The sequence below is a fragment of the Lichenostomus cassidix genome, chromosome 2 (assembly GCF_008360975.1).
Source record: "Lichenostomus cassidix isolate B80296 chromosome 2, HeHo_3.0, whole genome shotgun sequence".
NCBI lineage: Eukaryota > Metazoa > Chordata > Aves > Passeriformes > Meliphagidae > Lichenostomus > Lichenostomus cassidix.
In genome coordinates this window covers 4,018,674-4,040,602 of record NC_139482.1, presented here as the reverse complement: position 1 = coordinate 4,040,602, position 21,929 = coordinate 4,018,674, and the positions used below count along the sequence as shown (strand labels likewise).

The following is a 21,929-nucleotide window of genomic DNA, read 5'->3' as shown; positions in this document are numbered from 1 at the left end:
ACAGTTGGAATGGCTTTATGGTCTACTTGGAGAATATTTATTATTTCAGCTATTGCTTCCTCCTAAGACAAGGGATCTGCTCAACAGAGCTGAACTGATGAGCTGAGTGTCTTTTGCCTCAGGCTAGAAATACTTAATATCACATGGAGTGGAACCAAGAGAGATGGAACAAGGGCATGTGTGTGTTTGTGTCTGAGCCTAGCAGCTTATTTAAAACATGGCTAAAGAAGATAAACTCTCAGATTTAGGACTCTGTTTCTTCTGCAGGCTGGATTCACTGCAATGCTGCTATAGGATAACATCTTTTACAGGACATGGGAATGAAAATGCATTGTTTGGGGTCAATCTCACTCCTTGCTGTGGACCAATAAGTAAATGGTTCTCCTCTGAGTTAGGTGGCACAAGGGCAGTCCCTTGTAGGCACAGGGGGATACCATGGGCACAGGAGCAGTGTCCTGTGTCCATGGGGAGCATCTGCACCATACCCAAGGCTTCCCAGAGGAACCACAGGCTAGACAGGATAACAGCAGTACTGAGAGCCTGCTGGCAGCCCTGGAACAGGTTGTGGTGGGGAGACACAGTGGAGGCTGTGTTGTTGTGCTTTCCCTGATGATGTTCTTCAGCCATGAAGGATTTGTCTGTGCCAGGAATTGTACCTCCCACTTGCTGGGCAGGCTGAATGGGAGAAGCTTAAGAAGCTTAATTACCTGCTGGTAATTAAGAATCAAGCAGTCTGCCCCAAATACCTTATCCTTAGCTCTCCACTGCTGAGCTGTGAGGTGAGGCAGCAACATTTCTTAGGGGCATTAGAAAGCAGAGGCAGATAATATATTAAATACCAGGATGGTATCTGCAGGCTGCAAAGGACAAGAGAGGCTGCTCTCAGCCTCTCCTCACTGTCCCCAATGCAGTCCTTCCAGGCTTGTCCATCCCAAGTGCTGTCCAGAGCCTAAAAACTCCCACAGAACTGGATTTTGAGGTGCAAGAAGAGTGTAGAGCTGGATGTTGAGGCAGGAGGGTGGGAAGGGACATGAGAGCAGCAGACTGAAGTGAGACTCTGAAGATGAGCCGGCTCATCTCTCAGCCATGGGTGTGAAGAAGCAGAGCACAGCTCTGCTAGGAAGAGAGCTGAGGGCTGGCAGGATGCTCTGGGGATGGGGAGGAGGATATTGATGTGCTCTGACTGCTTCTTTCAATGGCAGGGAAGGTGCCCCACTGTAAAGAGATCCTTTCTGGTAGCTGAATAAAAATGCTCTTGGCTGCTGCCTCAGGTGCCAGTGTTGGATTTCTGCTCACCCAGCTTCATCCACAGCTTTGCCAGGTGGTGAGGACTTGGGCTGCTCTCTGTAAAGATGTGATGCAATTTGCTTGAACCCACAAAGGGTGCAAAGGGGAAATCGTGTCATTTGAAAATGCCTGTGTTGCTTTATAAAAGATTCATGGGTTTTCCACAGTCCTGTCATTTGAATGTGGTGGGGTTTTGTTGATTTTGCTTTTGCAAAAAAGGCAAATACAGGGTGTTGCTGAGGAAAGGGGAATGTGCTACACAGACTGAGGGGTTATACTAATCCCAAAATGGCATTTTTCTGGAATAACTCGTACCCTCCAAAGCCAGGAGTACCAAACACATCCAGGTGGCAGCAAATCTCTTCTTGGAAGCTGCCAGGTCTAATGGTGCTCCTGATTTTAAGGCATAACCCACTCACTTGAGATTGCCCCCAGTCACCTTTCTCTGTACTTCTCCCTATTCCCAGCATTGCTGCTGCCTTGTTTGGGCTCAAAGTCATCCCTCTGCAGGCTCCAGCCTTCCTCCCACAGCCAGGGCTTGCACAAGGGATACATCAGTGCTGAGGGGTTTTCTGTGAACCTTGAAAGAGGCTGGAGAGACCAGATTCATCACAAGGAATGTGCTCCTGATTCCCTCTGCACTCAGCTGTGTTACACTGGCGCATGCTGCTGGTTGTGGTCAGAGTTGTATCATCAGGGCTGTGGCAGAAGAAGCTGTTCCCAGAAGAGGAGGTGTCTTTGGAAAGGGGTCTGGGAGCTCCTCCTGAGGCTGTCAGCACCCTAAGGCTTCACCTGCAAAATCTCTTACATATTAAAATTCCACGTCTGCTAATTAATATAATAAAATTCCATGTCTGCATGAAGCACCTTAGTGAGCCTCTCTCCTCATTGAAATGTCTGTGGAGCAGAGGCTGCACTGCTTCAGTCCCTGCTTGGATCTCACAGAGTTTCCTGAGTTTGCAAGTGTTTATAACCACACATTGCAGAGAGGGGGTGGGTTAAGTAACAATCCACACAGAGAGGCAAAAACGGTGCCACAAATTTCTTCCATTGCTTGGTCTTGTTTGCTGAGCCACATTTCAGTCTTGGAAAAAGAAGAAAGTGTATTTTAATAGTTTTTAACAGCACAACTGTTTAAGTTGTCTGAGTGAGGGGATGGAGAGCTTTATAGCAGAGGGGAATCAGTGAGTTTTCTGGGGTTTTCAGACTCGTGGTGTGTGATCTCAGAGGCAGGGCAGGGCCTCAGTGTAAAAACAGACTTATTTTACCTGTATCTATGGCATATAACCAGTCACTGATGCCATTGTAAAAGCCCTGATTGCCACAGAGGAGCTTCTTCAGGGTGGGCCAGAACCTCTCCTAACCACCAGGTATTTTGTCCACTTTTCCTTGTGCAGCAATTGAAAGGGAAGATCCTGGTGAAAGGCAAGAAGCTGAGCAGGCAGGAGGACCCAACAAATGGGAACAACAACCTGGAGGCTGAGGATGTCTCCGATGAAGATGAAGCAGCTGAAATTGAAGATGAATCTGTGAAGACTGAAGTAGAGCAGAAGGGGAAGGTAAGTTAAAGAAGCAACCACTGGGAAGCCACTTTTTAGGTGGGTTTTGTACCATGCCTAAAGAAATAAAAAAAGAAAAGCAGTTGAAATACAATTTTTCATGTGTTCCCAGCCAAGACAGGTCTCAGTTTAGGTTTCAGCTACTCAGCTGGGGATATTTTGGGATGCCCTGCACCCTCACTGGCTGTTTGTTTCTGACCTGGAGGAAGGAGGGATGATCTATGGGGAAGGGGTGGCCAGTTACTAAAGCAATTTGTATGATGATTTCTGGGAGGAAGAGGTTGGCCATACACAAATTTTTAGCCCCATCATGTGAGGAAGTGGATTTTTCCAGCATGCAGGTCCTTGTGAAGCCCATATCCCTCACAGAGTGGGTTCACAGGTGACACATTCACCCCACTGATGGCAAAGCCATCCTTTCCATGGGAAAAGGAGGAGAAGAGAAGCCCCAGGGCTCCTAGAGAAAACACAATCACTTTTGAGCACCACTGCAAAAACTCCCCACAAACCTCTCACTCTCCTGTTTTTAGAGTGACACCTTGAAGCTGGCCAAGGAGCTGTCAGACACAGTTGTCTACTGCAAGAGTGTCCACTTTGAAGGCTTTGATGACCCCAACCATCCTCGAGCCTTCTACGAGATGTCATCGTTCTCGGAGAGCAAAGCTCTGAAGCTGGCCCAGGAGTCTGGTATGTGTGTTCTGCCCTCCTCTGTCCCTGTTCCCCAAAAAGGGACAGCTGCTGGTGGAAAAGGCACCCCAAAGATGTGGGTTATGACCTCTGTGGTCAAGCATGTCACCGAGAAACAGTGGGAAGAAATGAATATCCTCAAGGCTGTTAGCAAGAAGGGAATTTTTGGAGGTAGTTCCCATTCTGCCAGGCAGAGGGGAACACACAGCAGCAGCAAGAAGAGATCAGAGTAGCCCCATCACTGAAAGTCCATTTTCTCCTGTTTTTTCCTTTCTCTGCAGGAACCAGTTTTATTCACCACAACATCAGGCACCTGAGCCGGATCTACCCTGCCGGCTGGAGGACAGATTCTTCCAACTACAGCCCTGTGGACTTGTGGAACGTTGGCTGCCAGATTGGTGGGTGTCACTGGGTGTCACCTTTCTGGGTCACACCTGACCTGGCTCTGGTGGGGCTTCAGCTGAGGTAGATGTGCAATCTCAAGCCTTTTGCAGCCAGAGGCTCAGCAGTCGCTGGGAGAAACCACCTTTCCAACCAATGCCCAGTGACTTTTCATGGGCCATTTTCTGGCTCACCACAAATCCATTAGGAGAGGCTTTTCTGCACATTAATGTGTAAATCCCTGCAATTTCACTGTCAGCAGAGTTATTGCCATTTAACAAAGGAGGAAGGAGCATGAACTCCATGGGTCCTGCAGCCCCCACGGTAGCACCTCTTGCCCTGTCAGACCTCCGGACAATCCTTGGGAGGCAGCATCAGTTCCCTTGGGGTACAGAAAGGCCAGACCTGCATGCCTTATTTGACCTGAATTCAGTATTGGATCCAAAATAGGATTTTTCAGAAGCCCTGAGTACTTGCAGCTCCCAGTTAAACCAGTGTACTGCAGTTACCAAAGTCTTGCTGCAGGTGCAAAAATAGGGGAGTGCCTTAAAATGCTCTCTGCCTTCAAGTATGACAGGGTATGAAGGACTGAGGACCAGGATAAATTTCTGTGTCTTAAGAGATGTCTTAGAACGTTGCTAAAGAGATTAAAATCATCCTTGAGGAAACCAAGGGAGCACTGAGGAGCTGCTGGGATCCATGTGCACTCCCTGTGTGGTACCAGCAAAGCTGTTCAGAGACTGTTCCAGGTTTAACATCAGAGCTTTTAAAAAAGATATCGACAAATTGGGAAGAATACAAGGAATGTGCCTGGTGTTAGGACACCAGCAATGCTTGATCTATTTTGGGCAACAGACAATAGAGAGGTGATTTGATCACAGCTTCTCCTCAGCTCCCACCTGAGGAGTTCAGACAATGAGGAGCTCTCTAGTCCAAACAACAGAGGCATCGATGCTCCTGGGGATGGCAAATGAAAACAGGCAGATCTGGGCTGAAAAGGAGGTTTTGTAATGAGGCTAAGTAGCCAGAGAAATTATCTGAGAGGGATTTGCTGGCTTCACTGCAGGAGAGAACTCCTTCAGCATAGAAATGAAGGTTTATCTGAAAGATGCAGTTGCTCTAGGTAGCATAAATTCCATGCAGGACAATTTTTGATCCTGTGGAAAGCAGGATGGCTTTAATGGCTCCTCCTGTCTCTGTCATCTCTGAATGCAAGAAGTCCTCAGGGCTAGCAGGCTGTGAGGGTCAGAGTTTACCACTGCTCTTTGAAGCGTGGAAAAGCCAATGTTTATGTCCATGAAGTGCAGTTTCATGTGAACAGAATTAGCATGAAAAGATTCCTATTGATTTATCTGAGTGACTGAAGTTATTTATTTATGTTGCAGTTGCCCTAAATTTCCAGACAGCAGGCACAGAAATGGATGTGTACCAGGGTCGGTTCCAGGACAATGGGTTTTCTGGGTATGTCTTAAAGCCAGAATTCCTCCGGGATGAGCAAACCAAATTCAATCCAAAATCCATCACAGAAGGAACATGGGGGACAAAGAAGAAGCTCCTGCTTAAAGTAAGAACAGAAGTTGGAAAACATCTCAGTAACATCTACCTTCAGGGGGGTGTGTAGGTTGTACCTTCTCCTTCCTCTGGTCCCACCTTCAGTGCTGCCCTAACCCTACTGATTTCTCACATTTGGGGTCTCTCATGGACTTGGATCCTCCAGGGATCTACTCACATGTTTAATGTTGGCAAATAGGTTAATGGCAATGTTTGCTGTCATTCCAGAACTGCACAGGCAGACAGCAATCAGCAGTCACCTCTGGTGTTCCCAAGTATCTCCTGACCACTGTGGGGACAGTCAGAGAAGCTGCCTGGGCTGGAGCAGGGTTCCCTAGGGGCTTTAGCTCATGACAGCTTCTCCTGAAGGATGTCACAGCAGCAGCTCTGAAAGGGCAGCACCAGCCTCTCACAGCAGATCCTGCACTCCTGGGGAAGGAGAGGGAATTTTCCATCTCCTAGTGATGTCCTGACCTCTCCCTCTGTTTCCTCCACAGATAATCTCTGGTCAGCAGCTGCCAAAGGTGAACAAAAGCAAAAACTCCATTGTGGACCCCAAGGTAACAATAGAGATCCATGGTGTCCAGCAGGACAACAACAAGAAGCAGACCAAAGTCATCGAAAACAATGGTGAGGGGGTTTCCTACAAGCTATGCTCCATCAGCAGGAACCCTTTTCTCTTCCTTGGCAAGACTGATGTCCTGTGGCCAGACCTGCCCAGAGCACCCAAGCCTGCCCACACTAAGCAGATACATGAGGTGTTCTTTTGTTTGAGACAGAAATTCCCTGTGAAACAGCGTCAGCCACATGAGTTGTTTGGGGCTGGCTGCCAGATTTGCAGAACTAGAGCTCTGGAAGTGCTCTTTACCTCCATGCTGTTGGATTTGACCTGGGGTGCAGAGGTTCTCACCAGGATCTTCCCAGAGGAAGCTTCTTGTGGGGCTGATTGTATCCTGAAAGTGTCATAAACTCACAAAAAAATTGAGGTTGCAGGGAACTTCTGAAGTGTCTATTCTAGCCTCTGCCTAAAGTAGGGTCATACAAAGTTTACTCAAGCTGCTCAGGGTGTTGCCTGGATGAATTCTGAATATCTCAAAAGTTGGAGGACCATTTCTTATCAGTCAGACATGGCTGTGGCTTTCCTCTGTGCAGGGAGGCTCTGAATATTATGGCCTTCTGCACAAACACACACACTCTGCTTTTCTGTGTGGAGTAAGAGCCAAGCACTGGAAAGCTGGTGCATATTTTCCTGCCTGCTAACAATGTTTCCCTTTTCCTCTTTCCTGTTGGAGTAAATCTGGCCTGGCTCCTAAAACTCATGGCCATTTCCGTCACCTACGATAATTTTTATAGCCTGTCAAGTGAAAGTTGTGTAGGGAACATTTCAGAGCTGCCAGACCTGTTCCTCAGGGCTGCTGAGCACTCCCAGCTCCCTTCCCTAGCTGGAGCAATGCTGGAATGAAGCTGGAGTGATAAGCACTGCCTTGTGGAAAGCAAATCAAACAATGAAAACACCCCTGTTGGAAAGGGGCAGCTGCAGGTAGAGGTTTGTATTTCATGGGCTGAGGTTTCACATGTGTGGCAAAGCTCCAGCAGCTCACCTGGTCTGGTGTTTAACAGTTGGACTCAATGGACTTGAGGCTCTTTTCCAAGCTGAATGGTTCTGTGATTCTCTGTTGGTGGCACTGAAGCAGGGGCTGTGGCACAGGTCAGGTCACAGATGGTACAGCTGGAGAGGCTGTGGGATCCTGCTGGCTCTGCACCTCTGAGATGGGCTGAGAATCCCTCTCAGCTGCCAGCACAGTGAAACCTGCTGTGCCAGGGCCCATGACTTTCCCTTAACTTCCATGATTTCTGCTCCCATGGAATCAGCAACACGGTTTTTCCCAAGGATGAAGGCAGTCATTGTGCTCAGTGAACAGTGCAGTTGGTTTAATCTTGTAAAAGTCCAAATAAAGTGCATCAATGCCACACAGGTATTTTGTGCTGTCACAGTCCACAGGCCCATCTCAGCACCTTCAGGGCCAGATGAAAGATCCCTGAATCCTGCTGAATCACCCACACATCCTCCATGAGCTCCAGGTGACATTGTGCTGTGCTTGGTCTCTGCTCTGCACAGCAGCAGGGTTTCCTGCAGGATGTCCTCTCCTGTTTGCTTCTGGGGAGTGGTTTATTGACACTGTACCTGCCATGACCTGGAGAGAGAGCACTGAGCTTGCTCTACATCTCTCATGTGTGTTGGTCTCAGTTCTGTTTGCTTTGTGAGGCTGGACCACATGATTCTTATCCAGACTTGATGATGCTTTTTGTAATCAGACACTCCTCATTAACTTTTCTAGCAGACAGGGAAACTGGGGCACAGAGTGGTGATTAGACGGATGTATCTCAAGCTGTTGGAGATGTTTAAGACCCCAGAAGGCTGTCACAGCACAAAGGCACAGCTTTCCTCTCTGCCCTCCCTGGTTTAGGGCTGTAAAAGTTTTCATCTGGTCCAATGGCAACCAAAGACATCCATGTACCAGCAAGAGCCTGTGGAGCAGAGCTGAGTTCCTCCTCCCTCCTGCTCCTCACTCCTTTCTAGGACCCAGGTCTGCAGTGATCAGCCCAAGCTGAAATATTTATTAATTCCAGGTAGCAAATCAGTATCAGAGCTTGTAACAAGGCTGTTGGCACCTCTGGAGAGCCTTGGTCTGGGTCACATTAGGTTGACAGTCAGGCAAAGTCTCCATCCATTTGCAAACACCTCAGACCACCATTCTTACTGCCAACACCTCTGACTTCCATCCTTGTCTGTGCTCTTCAGGTTTTAACCCTAACTGGAATGAAGAGTTTACATTTGACATAGAAATCCCTGCACTTGCCCTGGTCCGGTTTGTGGTGGAAGATTTTGACATGTCAACCAAAAATGACTTCATTGGGCAATACACCCTTCCCTTCACGAGTCTGAAGCAAGGTAAGTCACTGAGTCCTTGGGAAGCTGCAGTGCCCTGGATGAGTGGTCCTGGTCCATCACACTTGGGTCAGAATGGATTTTTTGGGCAGCTGTTTACACTGTCTCTAGGGGAGGGTCCCCTTGTCACCAGAGGCTTTGGGCAGGTTATGTTCCCCACGCTCAGAGCTGTGCCTCTGGGACCTGCCTGTTCAGGATCCTGTGGGAAACTGGGAGCAGAATGCTCTGGGACAGGGAGATATTTGTGCAGGGTCCTGGCAAGCATTAGCAAACACTTTTCCAACTGGACTAAAGGCCACTTCCCATCTGTGTCTGTGCTTCCAGGTTATCGCCACATCCATCTCCTGACCAAGAACGGAGACCCGTACTCCTCCTCCACCCTCTTTGTGTACATCAATATCCAGGACTGTGATTAGCAGCCTGGCTCCTCCAGGCCACGGTGAGCCTCCTTGCAGACCTGGAAGGAATTCAGTGTGTGAACTCTGCCAAAGCCAGGGTCAGTCCCCAGCACCTTCCCTGGAGCAGCACTGCTGCTCTGTAGGACCCCTGATGTGAAACAGCCATCGACCTTCTCCCTGCTGCGTGCTGGAAACATCCTAATGCTGCTGTTGAGATTAATCCTTTTGTACCTGTTCCACCAATCCAGCTGTGGTTTTAGTTCACTTTATTTAGGTTTTTTTAATGTTGCTTTTAGCGAGAGGACAGGGACTCCTTTTTTAGTGAAGTACAGCTCTTGGGTTGGGCTTGGTCAGGCATCTGGGCAAAGCACCCAACATCTGTGCAGGGAAAAGTATCCCTCAGCCCTGAAATCAGTGGCCACGTGCCAGGTGACTCCTTGCAACTGCAGGTGTCAGCCATCTTTCACCATATGAAAACGGGGACACGATTCCCCTCGTTGCTGTTACAGATTAAAAAAGAAAGCTGCACTACAAAGGCCCGTGTTATGTAACCCGAGTTTCCTTTTGTGTTGTAATAAAAAATACATGAACACTACTCCGCCTGTGTGCCTGGCTCCCAGCCAGGCCACTTTGCATTCAAAGCCTGGCTCCCATCCTGGGAAGGAGAAAGAGGCTGCCGAGCAGCAGATTTCCCTCTGACCCAAAGTGAAACCCACTCAAAGGGACCTCAGAGAATGTCTTTTGCCAAAGACAGTGGAAACACACTCAACTGACAGTAGGGCTTTTTTTCTCTTTTTTTTAAATACAGTAAAACTTAGTGTTTTTACAGAAAAATGTCATTTTTTAACAGAGGGGAAGTGGATGTTGTAAGTGCTAGCAGGTGCCAGTTGCACTGTAGAGGTAACCCAGCACAAGAGTGTTTTGAAAACAACATGGTATTTATGGCAACGAGTGATCTGTCTTCAAGTAGAACTACAGAGTTAAGGGAATGTTGTTGAAATAAAATAATATATATATTTTGAAGTGCCAACTGTGTTACTAACAGTAGGTTAGACTATTAAAAGTTTAAAGAAAATTCTTGAGGAGTCCAATTATTGTCACTATTTCCTTCCTTGTCCTACTTGAATGCAACATTCATGAATTTGGAGATAGATCTGCTTAATTTCTTAAATTGTCAGGCTTACTGGGGGTTTAATCCCTGGTGGTGAAGATGAGGGGCTGATACCAAAGATGTTAATGTCCTTTTAAACATACTCCAGTCAGCTTATTTGTTCAGTCCAAGATAGCCTGGATTTAGTGATCCTTGGGCTCACTGCAAAGCTGGGCTTCTTTCAGTCCTCCCTGGAGTTTATGCTGCAGTAAACATTGCTGGACACATTGGTTTTTCCTCTTCACTACAATCCTGTGTGATGTAAACTGTTGCTGGATTAAATGTGAATTAAACCCACACCTCAAAGGCTGATATTGCATTAACAAGCAGGGGGTGGCAGAGCTCAGGAGTGGCCAGCAGGGCAGAACAGGGTGCCCTACAGTGACATGGGTACTCCCAGCTCACCTCTGGGGTGGGGCACATCGTTGGAGACACATTTCAGTGCCAGGGCTGGAGCACCCTTGACTCCCACCCAGGGACAGCCTGAGTTTGGTCCCTGCTCCCCCTGTGCTCTCAGAATTTTGTTTTAGGGAGCCATGGGATGAAAAGCATAGGTGAAGGGAGTCAGAAGTGGTCCTGCCATCTCCCTAATGTCAGCACCAGTTCCTGTGGGGCAAGGTAGGAAGAAAGTCCTCCCTTTGAGGACAGTGAGGCACTGGAAGAGGTTTCCCAGAGAAGCTGCAGATGTCCCCATCTTTGGAAATGCTCAGGGTCACTTTGGCTGGGGCTCTGAGCAGCCCTGGTCTAATGGAAGGTGTCCCTGCCTGTGACAGGGGTTTGGAACTGGATGCTCTTTAAGGCTCCTCCCAACTCAAACCTCTGTGATTCTGTTGTTCTGTGAAGTCAGATCAGCCCACTGGGTTGGCTGGGAACACATTATTTGCATTTTTGGGGTGGCAGGATTTGATTTCAATTGGATCATTGAGCTAAAGCCCTCACCTGCCTGTTGTGGCCAGCATTAGAGAACTGGGAGGCTAGGGTCAGGCTTAGATGGATTGCAGAGAGAGGCTGGGTTTTCCTCTGCCTGTTGAGCACTTAAAATAAAGGCAGGCAAGATCCATGGGAAAACATTCCTTATCAGGTGGGAACAGTTGGGAGAAAACTACTAGAGCCAGGTGGGAGAGGAGCTGGGCTGGAGATGGGATGGGCAGAGCATGATGAGCAATGCTGCAAGGTCTCCTCTCTCCCTTAAGGAAGGGACATGGTCCATATTATAAGTGACCTCATCTCTGAGTGGATTAGGAAGTGCTGGAGCCTCAGTGGAGGAAAGAGCTCTGGGGATAAGAGCAGCAGAAACAGGACACAGCCCACCAACATCACAGCAAAAGGCACGACAGAGGCTCTGGGAGAGAATCTTTAGAAACCAGAAGCAGGGAGTAAAAACAACTCTCCCATGAGAAGAGAGCAGCAGCAGTTTCCATCAATCCCAAACACCAGGAGGCTCCATGGTCTGTGAAATCCCAGGCTGGTTTCTGAGTGCTCCACTCGTGTTGGTGAGCATGGTGGCCACAGGAATTAAAGCAATGTGTAGCAAAATGGCCTAATCTCCATAATCTGTATTTTGGCTGGTCTTCATTTGATTGTGTGAAGCTTGTTAGGCCCACAGGTAGGTGGCATTCCTGCATCTTACTGAGGAGCACATTCATTAATTTGGGAGCTGGCAGGAGCACTCCCCAGAAGGGCAAGGCAAATATTGCTGATTCCAGCAGTGCCAAGAGAGGTTGAAACGTGGGTAATGTGCACTGATTGCATCTCATGTGAGCACAACAGGAGCAATCACACAGGTAATTCAGCTGATTTGTGTCTCTGCTTGATGCTTAACTTCATCTGCCCAGGGGGTTTCAGTAGGTTTTGGGCTGGACCCTCAAGCAGAAATGGGATGAAGTGGTGTCAGGAATGTGGACATAACAATGGGGATGTGGCTTATTTAACTACCAGTTCTTAAACACAAAGTTCTGGCCAGAAGACCCCATCACCTGGAGGTTCCTGCTCCAGCCCAGCCAGATGGTGACACTTCAGCACAATAATGTGGTCCTGAGTGTTGAGTGAGAGCTCTTTGCCCCTCAGTCAACATCCTGGAGCTCCCCAGCTCCATCCCCACATGCCTGCAGCAGGGCTGGGCAGTCAGGGCAGCAGTCAGGGCAGCTGTTGAACCACAGGTGCTGCTGCTCATTGGCAATGGGGGCTCCAGGAGCAGGGTACATGGGCATGGGGTGACAAATGGTCCTAGCTATGTGGAGTTTGGGAACACAAGGGGCTCCACCTCCTCAGTTTGTGCTTTTCTTTAAAAAAAAAATCCAAAATTCCATTGATGACCAGGTGTTTGAAGGATCTGTGGCCCTGCAGGGCTTTTATCTACTGTCATTCCCACCCCCCATTGTGATCAAGGACACTTACAATGCTGCTGCTGCTGGATATTTATTTGAAATCACTGATCAGGATAGAAAGGGAGTAAAGCTGCAAACTCACATTGTCTGAGTTTTTAAGGAGGTCTTTCTTCCTTTAGTTTACAGTTTTATCCCTTAATCCCTGATTGCTCACACTTCCCACTGCCCTCCCCAGTCAGACTGATCCCATAGTGTGGAAGGAGCACTCTCAGCCCCACAGACATCACAGGGATGGAGCCCTGAAAAAACCCTCAGTAGGACAGTCTCTGCCTCAGGTCATACCCAAAACCCTCCTGGCTTCCTCCAGCCTCTGCTCTGTGGGCAGGTGGACTCTGACATTCACCTGATCATGGTCAGGGAGGCTGGGTGAGTTTGTAGATGCTGTCTGAATGAGAATAATGTAGATAGAGTCTTGTCTGGCAGTCAAAATCAACATTTGTGTCTAGCCTTTAGTCTCATCATGCTCTTGAAATAGATTAGCTAATAAATATGGTCATAATAAGTGCTTTTTCCCCCAAAACCAGGTTCTCGTGTGTTTTACCTGCCCTGGGCTATGCATTAATCTACAACTGATTCTTGGTGTTCTTAGAATAGTATTTTTTTCTATAAGGAGAGAAGGGGCGGAACTGTCTGGTGTCACTCCAAGGACTACCCCATCAGGCATCTAGCTACTCCATTATCTTTTTCCTGACCTCAAGGCTCCCCCTCCATCCTCTTAGGGCTTCCCCCTCCTCTCCCCACCCAGAATTTACACAGCAGCTGCAAATGGCCTTTGTCTTGGCTAATTTTAAACTTCTACAAACAGAGGAAGATCGTGGCCTTGTGCACGTGGCAATTTGCAAAAGGGAGGGGAAAGATGAGGCTACAACACAGTTGTGTGGCACACTCTTATCTTCGTGGCTATCAGCAATAAAGTGTCAGGAAGAGGCAAAAACATCCTGTCAAGTTATTCCTGCAAGAGGTTTTGCCTCCTGGGGCTCTGGGTTTGCAGGAGAAAGGAGCCATCCCCTGAACAGTGGCTGCTGGAATAACTGCTTTGGATTGAGATGCTGGGTTGGGATCATGCACTTCTTCCCTGCAGCTCCTAAGGGAGCAGGGGTTGGTCCCAGAGTCAGTGGATGCCCCCTGAGGTCTCAGAAGAGTCCAAATTGTTTCTTCTCGTTCTGCTGCTTCCATTTGGGCATCTGGTAGAACTCATCCTTGGACTTCCCAAAGATGTCGTGGAAATCGGCATCAGAGAGATAGCACTGCAGAGAGGAGAGAGCAAGGACAGGTCAGCTGTGGCTTCTGCAGAGCCTGGGACACCTCCACAGGCTGTGTCCCCTCCTCACCATGCCCTTTGACTCCAGGCCAACAGCTCCTGTCCAGCTCCCTGTCCTCATGGTGGGAAGTGGAATGTCCCAGCAACTGTTCCTCATCCCACTTCCCAAAGCAGCAGGGCAATAAAAGCCCACCAGCCCAAAGAGATGCTCTGGCTGGAATTTAGTCTCTGCTAATCATACTGTGGCCAGGACAATTTATGGTCTACCAGGGAAGCTCTGCTGGCCAGAGTTTTGGGTGGTTCCTTCAGTAGTGATTCACTGGAAAGCATCTCCCCCTCCCTCAGTCCCTTCCCCTAAAATATTCACTGGAAATGTTCACTCCCATTGCTGGAAAGACATGGTTTGCAGAGAGCAGGATTGTCAGGGATACTGAGAAAGGCCCTGTGGGAAATGGAGGTTGAGTTTTTCCAGGCATTTTGGGTAGAAGAACTCATATAGAGCCCAGCTGTGGATTGTGACTCTGGCTGTGGGTGTTGGCCTTTGCCAGATCCATCGGGCAAGACATTGGTCAAACATGGGTTACAGGAGCAGAGGGAATCAACCCTGTGTCCCTCCCATCAGCTTGATGGGACTCAGCTGCAGACATTGAAAAATCCCAGGGCTGATCAGAAATGTGGGATGTGTAATTTCTTCTGAAACTGGAAATTGCTGAAATGCAAGCTTTCTGACAATTAAAAAAAAATCCCTTCTGGGAGGAGTTTCAAATGAAAACATTAACCTACAGCTCAAGCAAAACACAAATTCTGGCTTTGTTCTCAGCTGTGTCACCTTGTGCCCCTGCCCCTCCAAGGACAGAGATTGGGTGGCAGAGCAACACAACACTACCAAAAGAAAAAATATTTCAAAATTACTACTTTAAATCCTTTTTTTTCTGCCATAAAACCCCCATAATTACTTCAACTAGGGTAAAACTACCACAAAGTGTCCCTGTCCATGGCAGTGGGTTGGAACAAAATGATTTTAAGGTCCCTTCAAACCCAGCCCATTCTGTGGTTCTATGAATTTCCTCTCACATGAAGCTCCTTCTTTTGGTGACACCTCTGTGTCCAGCCAGTGTCCCCTTGAGTCTGAGCAGCACTCAACAGTCTAAAGTACACTTAGCCAGTGAGTAAATTCCAGGTTAAGCTAGGAAGGCACCAAACCAGCTATCTGTCACCTCTTTCTTAGTGGGATCCACGCCTTCTGGAAGTTCATCCACCGTCCTGTTCATCAGCACCTCTCGGGAGTAAATCCCTTCCCCGTTGGGCACCATGGCAGGGCTGCTGTGGCTGTGGCTGTTGCTGTTGTAGTTGTTGCTGTTGTAGTTGTTGCTGTTGTAGTTGCTGCTGTTGCTGTAGCTGTTGCTGTCACTGTGGCTGAGGTGAGATTTGTACTCTGAGGAGGCACTTGCTGGACCTGATCCAGCCTGGCTGGACGTGCTGAGGGTCCTCTTGTTCAGGCTGAGGTTGTTCAGGTCCTGCCAAGTGGAGGAAAACATGTTGAAGATGAGATGCTCTGGCAGAGCAAGTTGGGGATGATCCCAGGATTGTTCTGCTGAGGTTGTGGGGAACTATTTCTGGCACAGATTATCTGTAGCTCCAAAGCAGCAAGGGGAAAGTCCCAACTAAAGCGTTAGTGCAGAGCCTCCAAAAATGCTACACCTGGGTGTTAGGACTGCTAAAAGCACACACTAATGAGAGCTCTTACAAATAACTGAGGATACTTACAGGAGTCTCATTCTTCTCAAGATAACATCGGGGGAAGGCACATGTGGGATGACAGAAGGGGAGGTTAGATGTCTACCATGTCTAAAATGTCTAAATTACCTGCACACCCCTCCCTGATGTGCCACCTCTCTTCATCCAAACCTGCCACTTCCTTCCAGCCTTCACCCTGACCCTGCCCAGGGCAGAACTGACCAGTGTGACAATGGCATTTGGGACTTTTGGGAACTCATTTCCTCTGTGCTTTGGAGGATCCCCCACTGGGCAGTGCCCTTCTTGGCCAGGGGACCCTTGCTGGAGGTCTCAGGGGCTCCACCACAGCAAACTACTCACAAAACACTAACTGCACCCACTCAGAGCTCCAGAAATTGAATTTGTTCTGCATTAAAGCAGCTGGACAACGTCCTGCTCACAGATGCCCCTGGGCAGGACTGGAAAAGGCCCAGGAGGTCTGGGTGTGTTTATGGGTTATTCATCATGTCTCACAAAGGAGCAGAGCTCTGATCCTGGCAGCCTGAGGTTCCCATCCCTGCTCTGATCCTGTAGGATCACTGCACCCTCCTTTGTGCGAACCAGGTGGGGGAAGTGATGGTGTTTGAATCCAGGTGTTTCCTACTCAGAAGGCCAAGACACAACTCACCACTTTGATCTCAGAGATGGCTGACACGTCTCCCAGGCTGTTCTTCATTTCCTCGTAGGACTTCCCATCCTAAAGGGAAAGAGTTGTGAGAACCACAGGCTGCCTTTAGCCCACAGCCCTGGTCTCTAACAGGGTCAGGAGGTCATGAATTTTAAAGCCCACTGATGTGGCAGCTCCTGCAAACCTCAGCCCCTGGAATCAGGAGACTGTCAGGATCTGAGCTTTCACTTGAAAACCAAGAGAAAAAAGTGGACTTCAGCCTTTGTAGTTGTACAATAACAGGTGAAACTAGGAAATTTAAAGACTTTAGAGCAGAAGGCAAATGAAGATAAATAATACTGCTGGATTTGAGTAATTTACATTTTAGATGAATCTTGCAATGCCTGAAGTAATATTCCTTTTTTCCCCTTTCCTGATTCATTTAGCTAAAACAACAGATTTTTTCAAAGCCTCAAGTCCTGACTTCTTGTAATTAGGTACCATGTATTAGCAGATACCTCATTAAAAAAAAAAAAAGAAATATACTAGATAAATTGGCAAAGCTCATGACTGTGTTTTCCTAAGCAGCCAGGAGATGTCAGTTCTTAACAGAATCATCCAACAAAGTTTCCCAACAAGAACAAGCAACATAAACACATGGACTGCAGAGAAAACAGATTTAGACCCAAAACTGAGCAAAGAACACACACCAGATGTTTCTGGGATGTCAACAGTTTCGATGGGTTGTCTGTAGTTGCTGAAGCTGCCTACAGGGGATATTTTTAGAGGCACATATTTTATGAGCTGTATCCTTGTTTTTCAGCAGTTCCTCAAGAAAAAAAAAATAAAACAAACCCACAAGTTTTGACCTTTGTGCTAAGCATCAACATTGTTTTAAGGGTCATTGCGAGTTGCTGTCTTATCTGTCTAGATCCAGCTGTCAAGACAGGCTCTCTACCACCTCACGGACTGGGAAGAAAGACAATGCAAACCCAGACCCAGGAAATAAAATACCTCTGTAAGAGCTTTCCTGCAGTGAGAAGTTCTGGGGAAAGAGGGGATAAAGGAATTTTTCTTTCTCAGTCATCTCCTAGGGCAGGTTTCCATTTCTACATGGGCAGGAGTTGGTATTTTAACTCTGCTTTTGAAGGCTGGTGTGTAGGGACCAAAGGTGACCTTGCTCAGGAGCTCCTGGGCTCTGCTGGGCTTTCCACACACCTGAACGCAAGACCTGTCTGCTCACATCTTTCATTTCACCAGTTTGCCCTTAGAGCTGGGTAATAAATTTGTCTCCGTGGCTGAATTTTCAACAACGAAAATTGTTGGTTTGGGTTGGGTTTTTTTCCTTTATGACATGGGATGTCTGTTTTCCTTCTGAAGCTGATTTTACTACTCATAGCCCCAGTATTTCTTTTTGGCTGAAATCACAAATCTGATTTGTAACCTATTTATAAAAATATGAATATTGTGAATTCAAGCACATTTGCAAAAGCCTCAGTTTGACCAAACAGGCACTTTTTATTGGTGAAGGAGCAGAAGCTGCTCAGACAGCACCAGGAACTCAACATGGCACATGGCACATGGCAGGGGGTTGGAACTGGATGATCTTTAAGGTCATTCCAACCCAAGCCATGCTGTGAAGCTCAGGATATGTCCTAGTGATGTTTCACTCCATGCATCATAAATTTACAACCAACACCACCCTCTAGGCACCACTGAGAACACGAGCACACCGTGGGGCTTTTCCCCCAACTTACACTCCATTTGTAGGGATCCCAAGCGTTGAACCACCCCGTGAAGTTGAGAGGTTCATATCCCTGCTTCACCAGGATTATGGGAGTTGCTAAGTCCCTCCCAGCCGGATGGGTCTTGAGATACTCCTTAGCAGAGGCGATTGCCTCGTTCCTCTCCTGTGCGTTGGAGGCTTTGCCAACCCAAAGGAAAATCTGCAAGGGGAGAAGAGAAGGTGTTGGAGATCAGTGAGTCATTAGGAGCTGTGCAGACATGGCTGTTTGTTCTTCCCTGCCAATGGGAGCACGGATAAATTGGGAATGTGTTCTCTCAGTTGTGCTCCATGATTCTGAGCCCTGATTTACCCCCAGCCAAGGAAGACTTTGCTTTTGAGACAGGCATAAAGAATAAATATTTCATGTAACAGCTCTTGCACGTTTCAAGGCATCTAAAGCCAGTCATGGGCTGAGATCCAACTCAATAAACACCAATTAAAGCCACGGCCTGTTTGAAAATATGTCTGGGGAGAAGGAGAGGAGGCTTTTGCTCACCTCCTCCCATGTGTCCAACAGCATGACATCATCTTCATCCAGGTCCTCCTGGCAGAAGCCCACCACCTCCGTCATGATGAACCGACCCGTCTGGTTGGAGCACTCAAAGAGACGAGGCTGGTAGTGTGTGATCTGCTCCTGGAACCTGCCTCATGCATGGCAGGGGAGGAAAAAGCAAGAAAGGTGGGAATCTTTCCCTCCTGGATTACTGCAGAGTCCTGAAGTTACTTGCTGTGGCCTTGAAGGGAGAGGTGGAACATTGCAATGCTCTTCTAAAGGCCTGAAAGTCAGCAATGTCAGGTTTCAGGGGATTCTCAGACCCTTTAAGTGGTTTTTACAGGTAATTCTTTCTCCACCCAAAGAGGGCAAAAGAGGAACCTTTCTCTTATTGTGGAGATGAGCCTGATGTCAGGTGAAAGCCACACCAGATCACCTGTTTGCAAAGGAACTCATCAGCTGCCCAGAGGGATGGAGAAATCCATGTTGTTGAATTACAGGTTTAGTGTGATGATTCTTCTGGGGCTGAGGATGATAATGGCTGCAAATGGAGCATGTGGTTCCTGCAGCCTTTGGGATGAGCTATGGGATGGGTTTACTGGGGGAAAAGGAGGATTGTCCCTGGTCTGCAGCATTTGGACCTGTAGCTCCTCCTTCACAGAGCACCTGACCCAAAACCTTGGAAAGAGACATCTCAGTGTGGTTTCTGACCAAAGTTTTGGTGATATTCTGGCCTCGTGCTCCATTTAGTGAGGATACAATATAAAGTATTCACTTTCTGGAAAAGTTCTGATCCCTTGCCTAATGTCCCCTGGCCAGGCCCAGAGGAACGAGCAGGTCACCATTACCTCTTTTCACTGGCATAAGGTGCTTTGCCTCCCAGAGCTTCCCAGAACTCTGCTGGCTCCTGCCCTTCCAGAATGGTCTGTCTGTCCCGTCTGGAAACAATGTCAGCCACCATTTTTGCCATCTCCCTCTCATCTCCACTGCATCCCTGTGTTCAGGATAAAAGATTGAGGTGGAGTCAGGGACAGACTGGGAAAACTTATCTGTGGGGAGAAGTCCCCTGGAGAGCTTGATTGCTGCTGAGCTGATCACTCAGAATCCATTTCTACTCCTTGATGGGACATTCAGTGCAGCCAATGGCATCTAGAGCAAAACTCACAGAATGGCAGAATGATTTGGGTTAGGAGGGATTTTAAAGATCATCAGGAACACCTTGCACTCAACCAGGGTGCTCCAAGCCCCATCCAATCAGGCCTTGAACACTTCCAGGGATGGGCATCCACAGCTTCTCTGCTTTTGTTTGATCTACCACCTCATCCTGACACACAGGAGTGAAACAAATGAATTTGCTCTCACCCTGGCTGGTTTCTTACAGCTGGAAAATCTGGGGAGGGTTACTCATCTGAAAGCTGTGTGAACATCTGTGATGAGATGAGAGGAACCCCAACATGGGTTACCTTTGTGGAGAGAGCTGTTACTGCTGACCCTCCACGGACAGAGCCTTGTCCTGGGTGCACTTTTCTCACAAAATCATTAAGGCTGGAAAAGACCTTTAAGACCATGAAGTCCAACCATCAATCCAGCACCATTAAACCACGTCATCAAGTCCCATATCCACACAGTTTTTGCAGACTTTCAGGGATGGTGACTCCACTGTTACCCTGGGCAACCTGTTCCAATGCTTCACAAGCCTTTCTGTGAAAAAATTTTTCCTAATATTTAATATTAACTTTTCCTGGTGCAACTTGAGGCCATTTCTTCACTGAATTAATGACCCATTTGCACAAGGATTCACCTCCATGACTCAGTGCAGGTGGGAGACTCAAGCCCCACATCAAGAATTCCAGATTCCTTCGGCTGTCTCCCCACGTCTCACTGCAGACTCACCTTCCCACACCACAGGTAGCAGACTTGGCTGGTGGTCAGCAGGAAGACATCGTTGGAGTTGAGGGAGGAGGCTCGGGCTGGCACCTCTGTGGCCTTTGTGTTCACCTCATCCGTGCCCCTCACCTGGAAGAGGCGGATGGCTGGCTCGGGTGTGCTGTTCTGAGCCCGGCTCGTGCCGCCCTGCAAGGACAGAGGGAAAGGTGGCAATGGCAGGTGAGGAGGACACTCAGATCCAGGGTGTGACTGATTTGAGGAAGGCTTTGGGGCTTGCAACCCTCCCCACTCCTGCGATGATGGACCATGGCTCAGCACTGAGCAGGTGAGGAAATCGAATTACCTGCTGTTTCCAGGTCAGAATGAAACCCACATGGCACAACTCCCACATTGCTCCCTGATTACTGAGTCTTGACCAGCTCCTGTCAAGATCCTCAAGATCATGTGAGCACATCTTGGTGTTCATAAAGGATTTGCCATGCAAACTGGATTTGCAATGCAGCTGGACCCCAATTTCCAGCTGTGCTCAGCTCAGCTGAACATCTGGCACGGCAACTTAGTGGTGGGACCAACACTGAGAGCTGAGGGCAATCCCCTTCTCCCATAGCCATTTGGAATATCTCCACCACAGATGTCAGCAGCCACGGCAGAAAGGGAAGTGGGTTGGTAGTTAAGTGAAGTAATTCAGGCAAGGACAATTGTAATCATTTTTGTAGGATATTCTGGAGGACCCTCTCTGGACAGCAGCACTGGCAATTCACAGGATGACTGCCTTATTCTAACTCTGCAAAAATGTTTTGGGATGGAGTTGGAATGAACCTCACACATCACTGCTGGACTGCAGTGGTAGACAATTGAGTTGGGTCAGTCCAGGGTTGTGTTTACACAAACACTGTTCAGACTGCTTGGGAAGTACTAGAAATGTCCTCTCTGCCAGCCCGTGCAGAGCTGGCAAGCTCCTTCCCTGAATATCAGCCCATTCTTGTTGGACTATTTCCACTGCAGCTGCCAAGCCATCATTGCTGCTCCCACCTCCCAAAGCCACCTTACCTTGTAGATGACCAGCTTGCCCTTGAAGATGGCCAGGAAGTGCCTGGGCTCCTTGCCCATTGTCACTCGCACCTGCACAGCCTCGTCCCCATACTTCTTGTCCAGCTCAATGGCATTGAGGGCACAGGCAGTGATTTCATCCACGGAGGCATGGAGGCCCTGGGGGACAGAGAGGTGACACACACAGTGTGATGAGAGCGAGGGTACAAACCTCTGCACAATTCAACATCTTGCCAATCCCGGGGGTGTAATATCGTGAGATCAGACTTAAAGCTTCCAGATATTTAAATTTCACTGGCATTCTGGTTTTGTACACTTTAGGGTCCTGTCGCTGTTGAGCCGCTAGCAGAGAAAGGAACCCAGTTCTCAGTGGCAAGAAGGAAAAAGACCTTTATTGTTTTGATTTCATCATATATATATAGTTTTCAAAAGTCACCCAGATTGGTCAGTCAGAAACCTCCCCCTAGGCCTGATTGGCCAGGCCTGCACCGTCCAGATCTTGGGACACTGTTTTTAATAACATCCAAACTTTATCTTTATTTATAAAACACAAAAGGAATTCTCATGGGAAAGACCTGTGCTAGCCACAGAGTCCCATTTTTGAAGCTTCTCTCTGCAGGAAAATATACTTTAAAAAGGAAAGCAGAGATGTTCATATACCCACAAAACTGAAGGAACTGAGGCTTTAAGGGGCAGTCTGACTCCAGAATTTGACCTGA

General features: G+C 48.1%; 2 protein-coding genes across 6 annotated transcripts in view; one reads left to right on the top strand and one right to left on the bottom strand.

The window, feature by feature from the left end:
- PLCD1 (phospholipase C delta 1) overlaps positions 1 to 9,888 on the top strand; it is a 49,151-nt gene extending 39,263 nt beyond the window's left edge. For all 3 annotated transcript variants that reach the window (XM_085050170.1, XM_085050168.1, XM_085050171.1), the window contains exons 9-15: positions 2,685 to 2,846; positions 3,377 to 3,533; positions 3,815 to 3,931; positions 5,300 to 5,478; positions 5,963 to 6,095; positions 8,269 to 8,418; positions 8,740 to 9,888. In XM_085050170.1, coding sequence (XP_084906296.1) covers positions 2,685 to 2,846; positions 3,377 to 3,533; positions 3,815 to 3,931; positions 5,300 to 5,478; positions 5,963 to 6,095; positions 8,269 to 8,418; positions 8,740 to 8,831 — 990 coding nt within the window. In that variant the 3' untranslated portion in view covers positions 8,832 to 9,888. The remainder of the gene's footprint in view (positions 1 to 2,684; positions 2,847 to 3,376; positions 3,534 to 3,814; positions 3,932 to 5,299; positions 5,479 to 5,962; positions 6,096 to 8,268; positions 8,419 to 8,739) is intronic.
- The window catches only part of VILL (villin like), a 36,005-nt gene continuing 23,709 nt past the window's right edge, over positions 9,634 to 21,929 (bottom strand). The window contains exons 13-21 of one of the 3 annotated variants that reach the window (XR_014849653.1): positions 21,211 to 21,369; positions 20,167 to 20,346; positions 19,122 to 19,267; positions 18,277 to 18,421; positions 17,752 to 17,940; positions 16,016 to 16,084; positions 14,829 to 15,128; positions 13,419 to 13,597; positions 9,634 to 10,902 (exon numbers count right to left, since the gene is read on the bottom strand). Coding sequence is in view for 2 of the 3 variants with exons in the window: in XM_085050166.1 (XP_084906292.1) it covers positions 13,484 to 13,597; positions 14,829 to 15,128; positions 16,016 to 16,084; positions 17,752 to 17,940; positions 18,277 to 18,421; positions 19,122 to 19,267; positions 20,167 to 20,346; positions 21,211 to 21,369 (1,302 nt within the window). In the remaining variant the exon portion in view is untranslated. Of the gene's footprint in view, positions 10,903 to 12,365; positions 13,598 to 14,828; positions 15,129 to 16,015; positions 16,085 to 17,751; positions 17,941 to 18,276; positions 18,422 to 19,121; positions 19,268 to 20,166; positions 20,347 to 21,210; positions 21,370 to 21,929 lie in introns of those variants that run through there. The other 2 variants (XM_085050167.1, XM_085050166.1) reach the window with 2 other exon arrangements.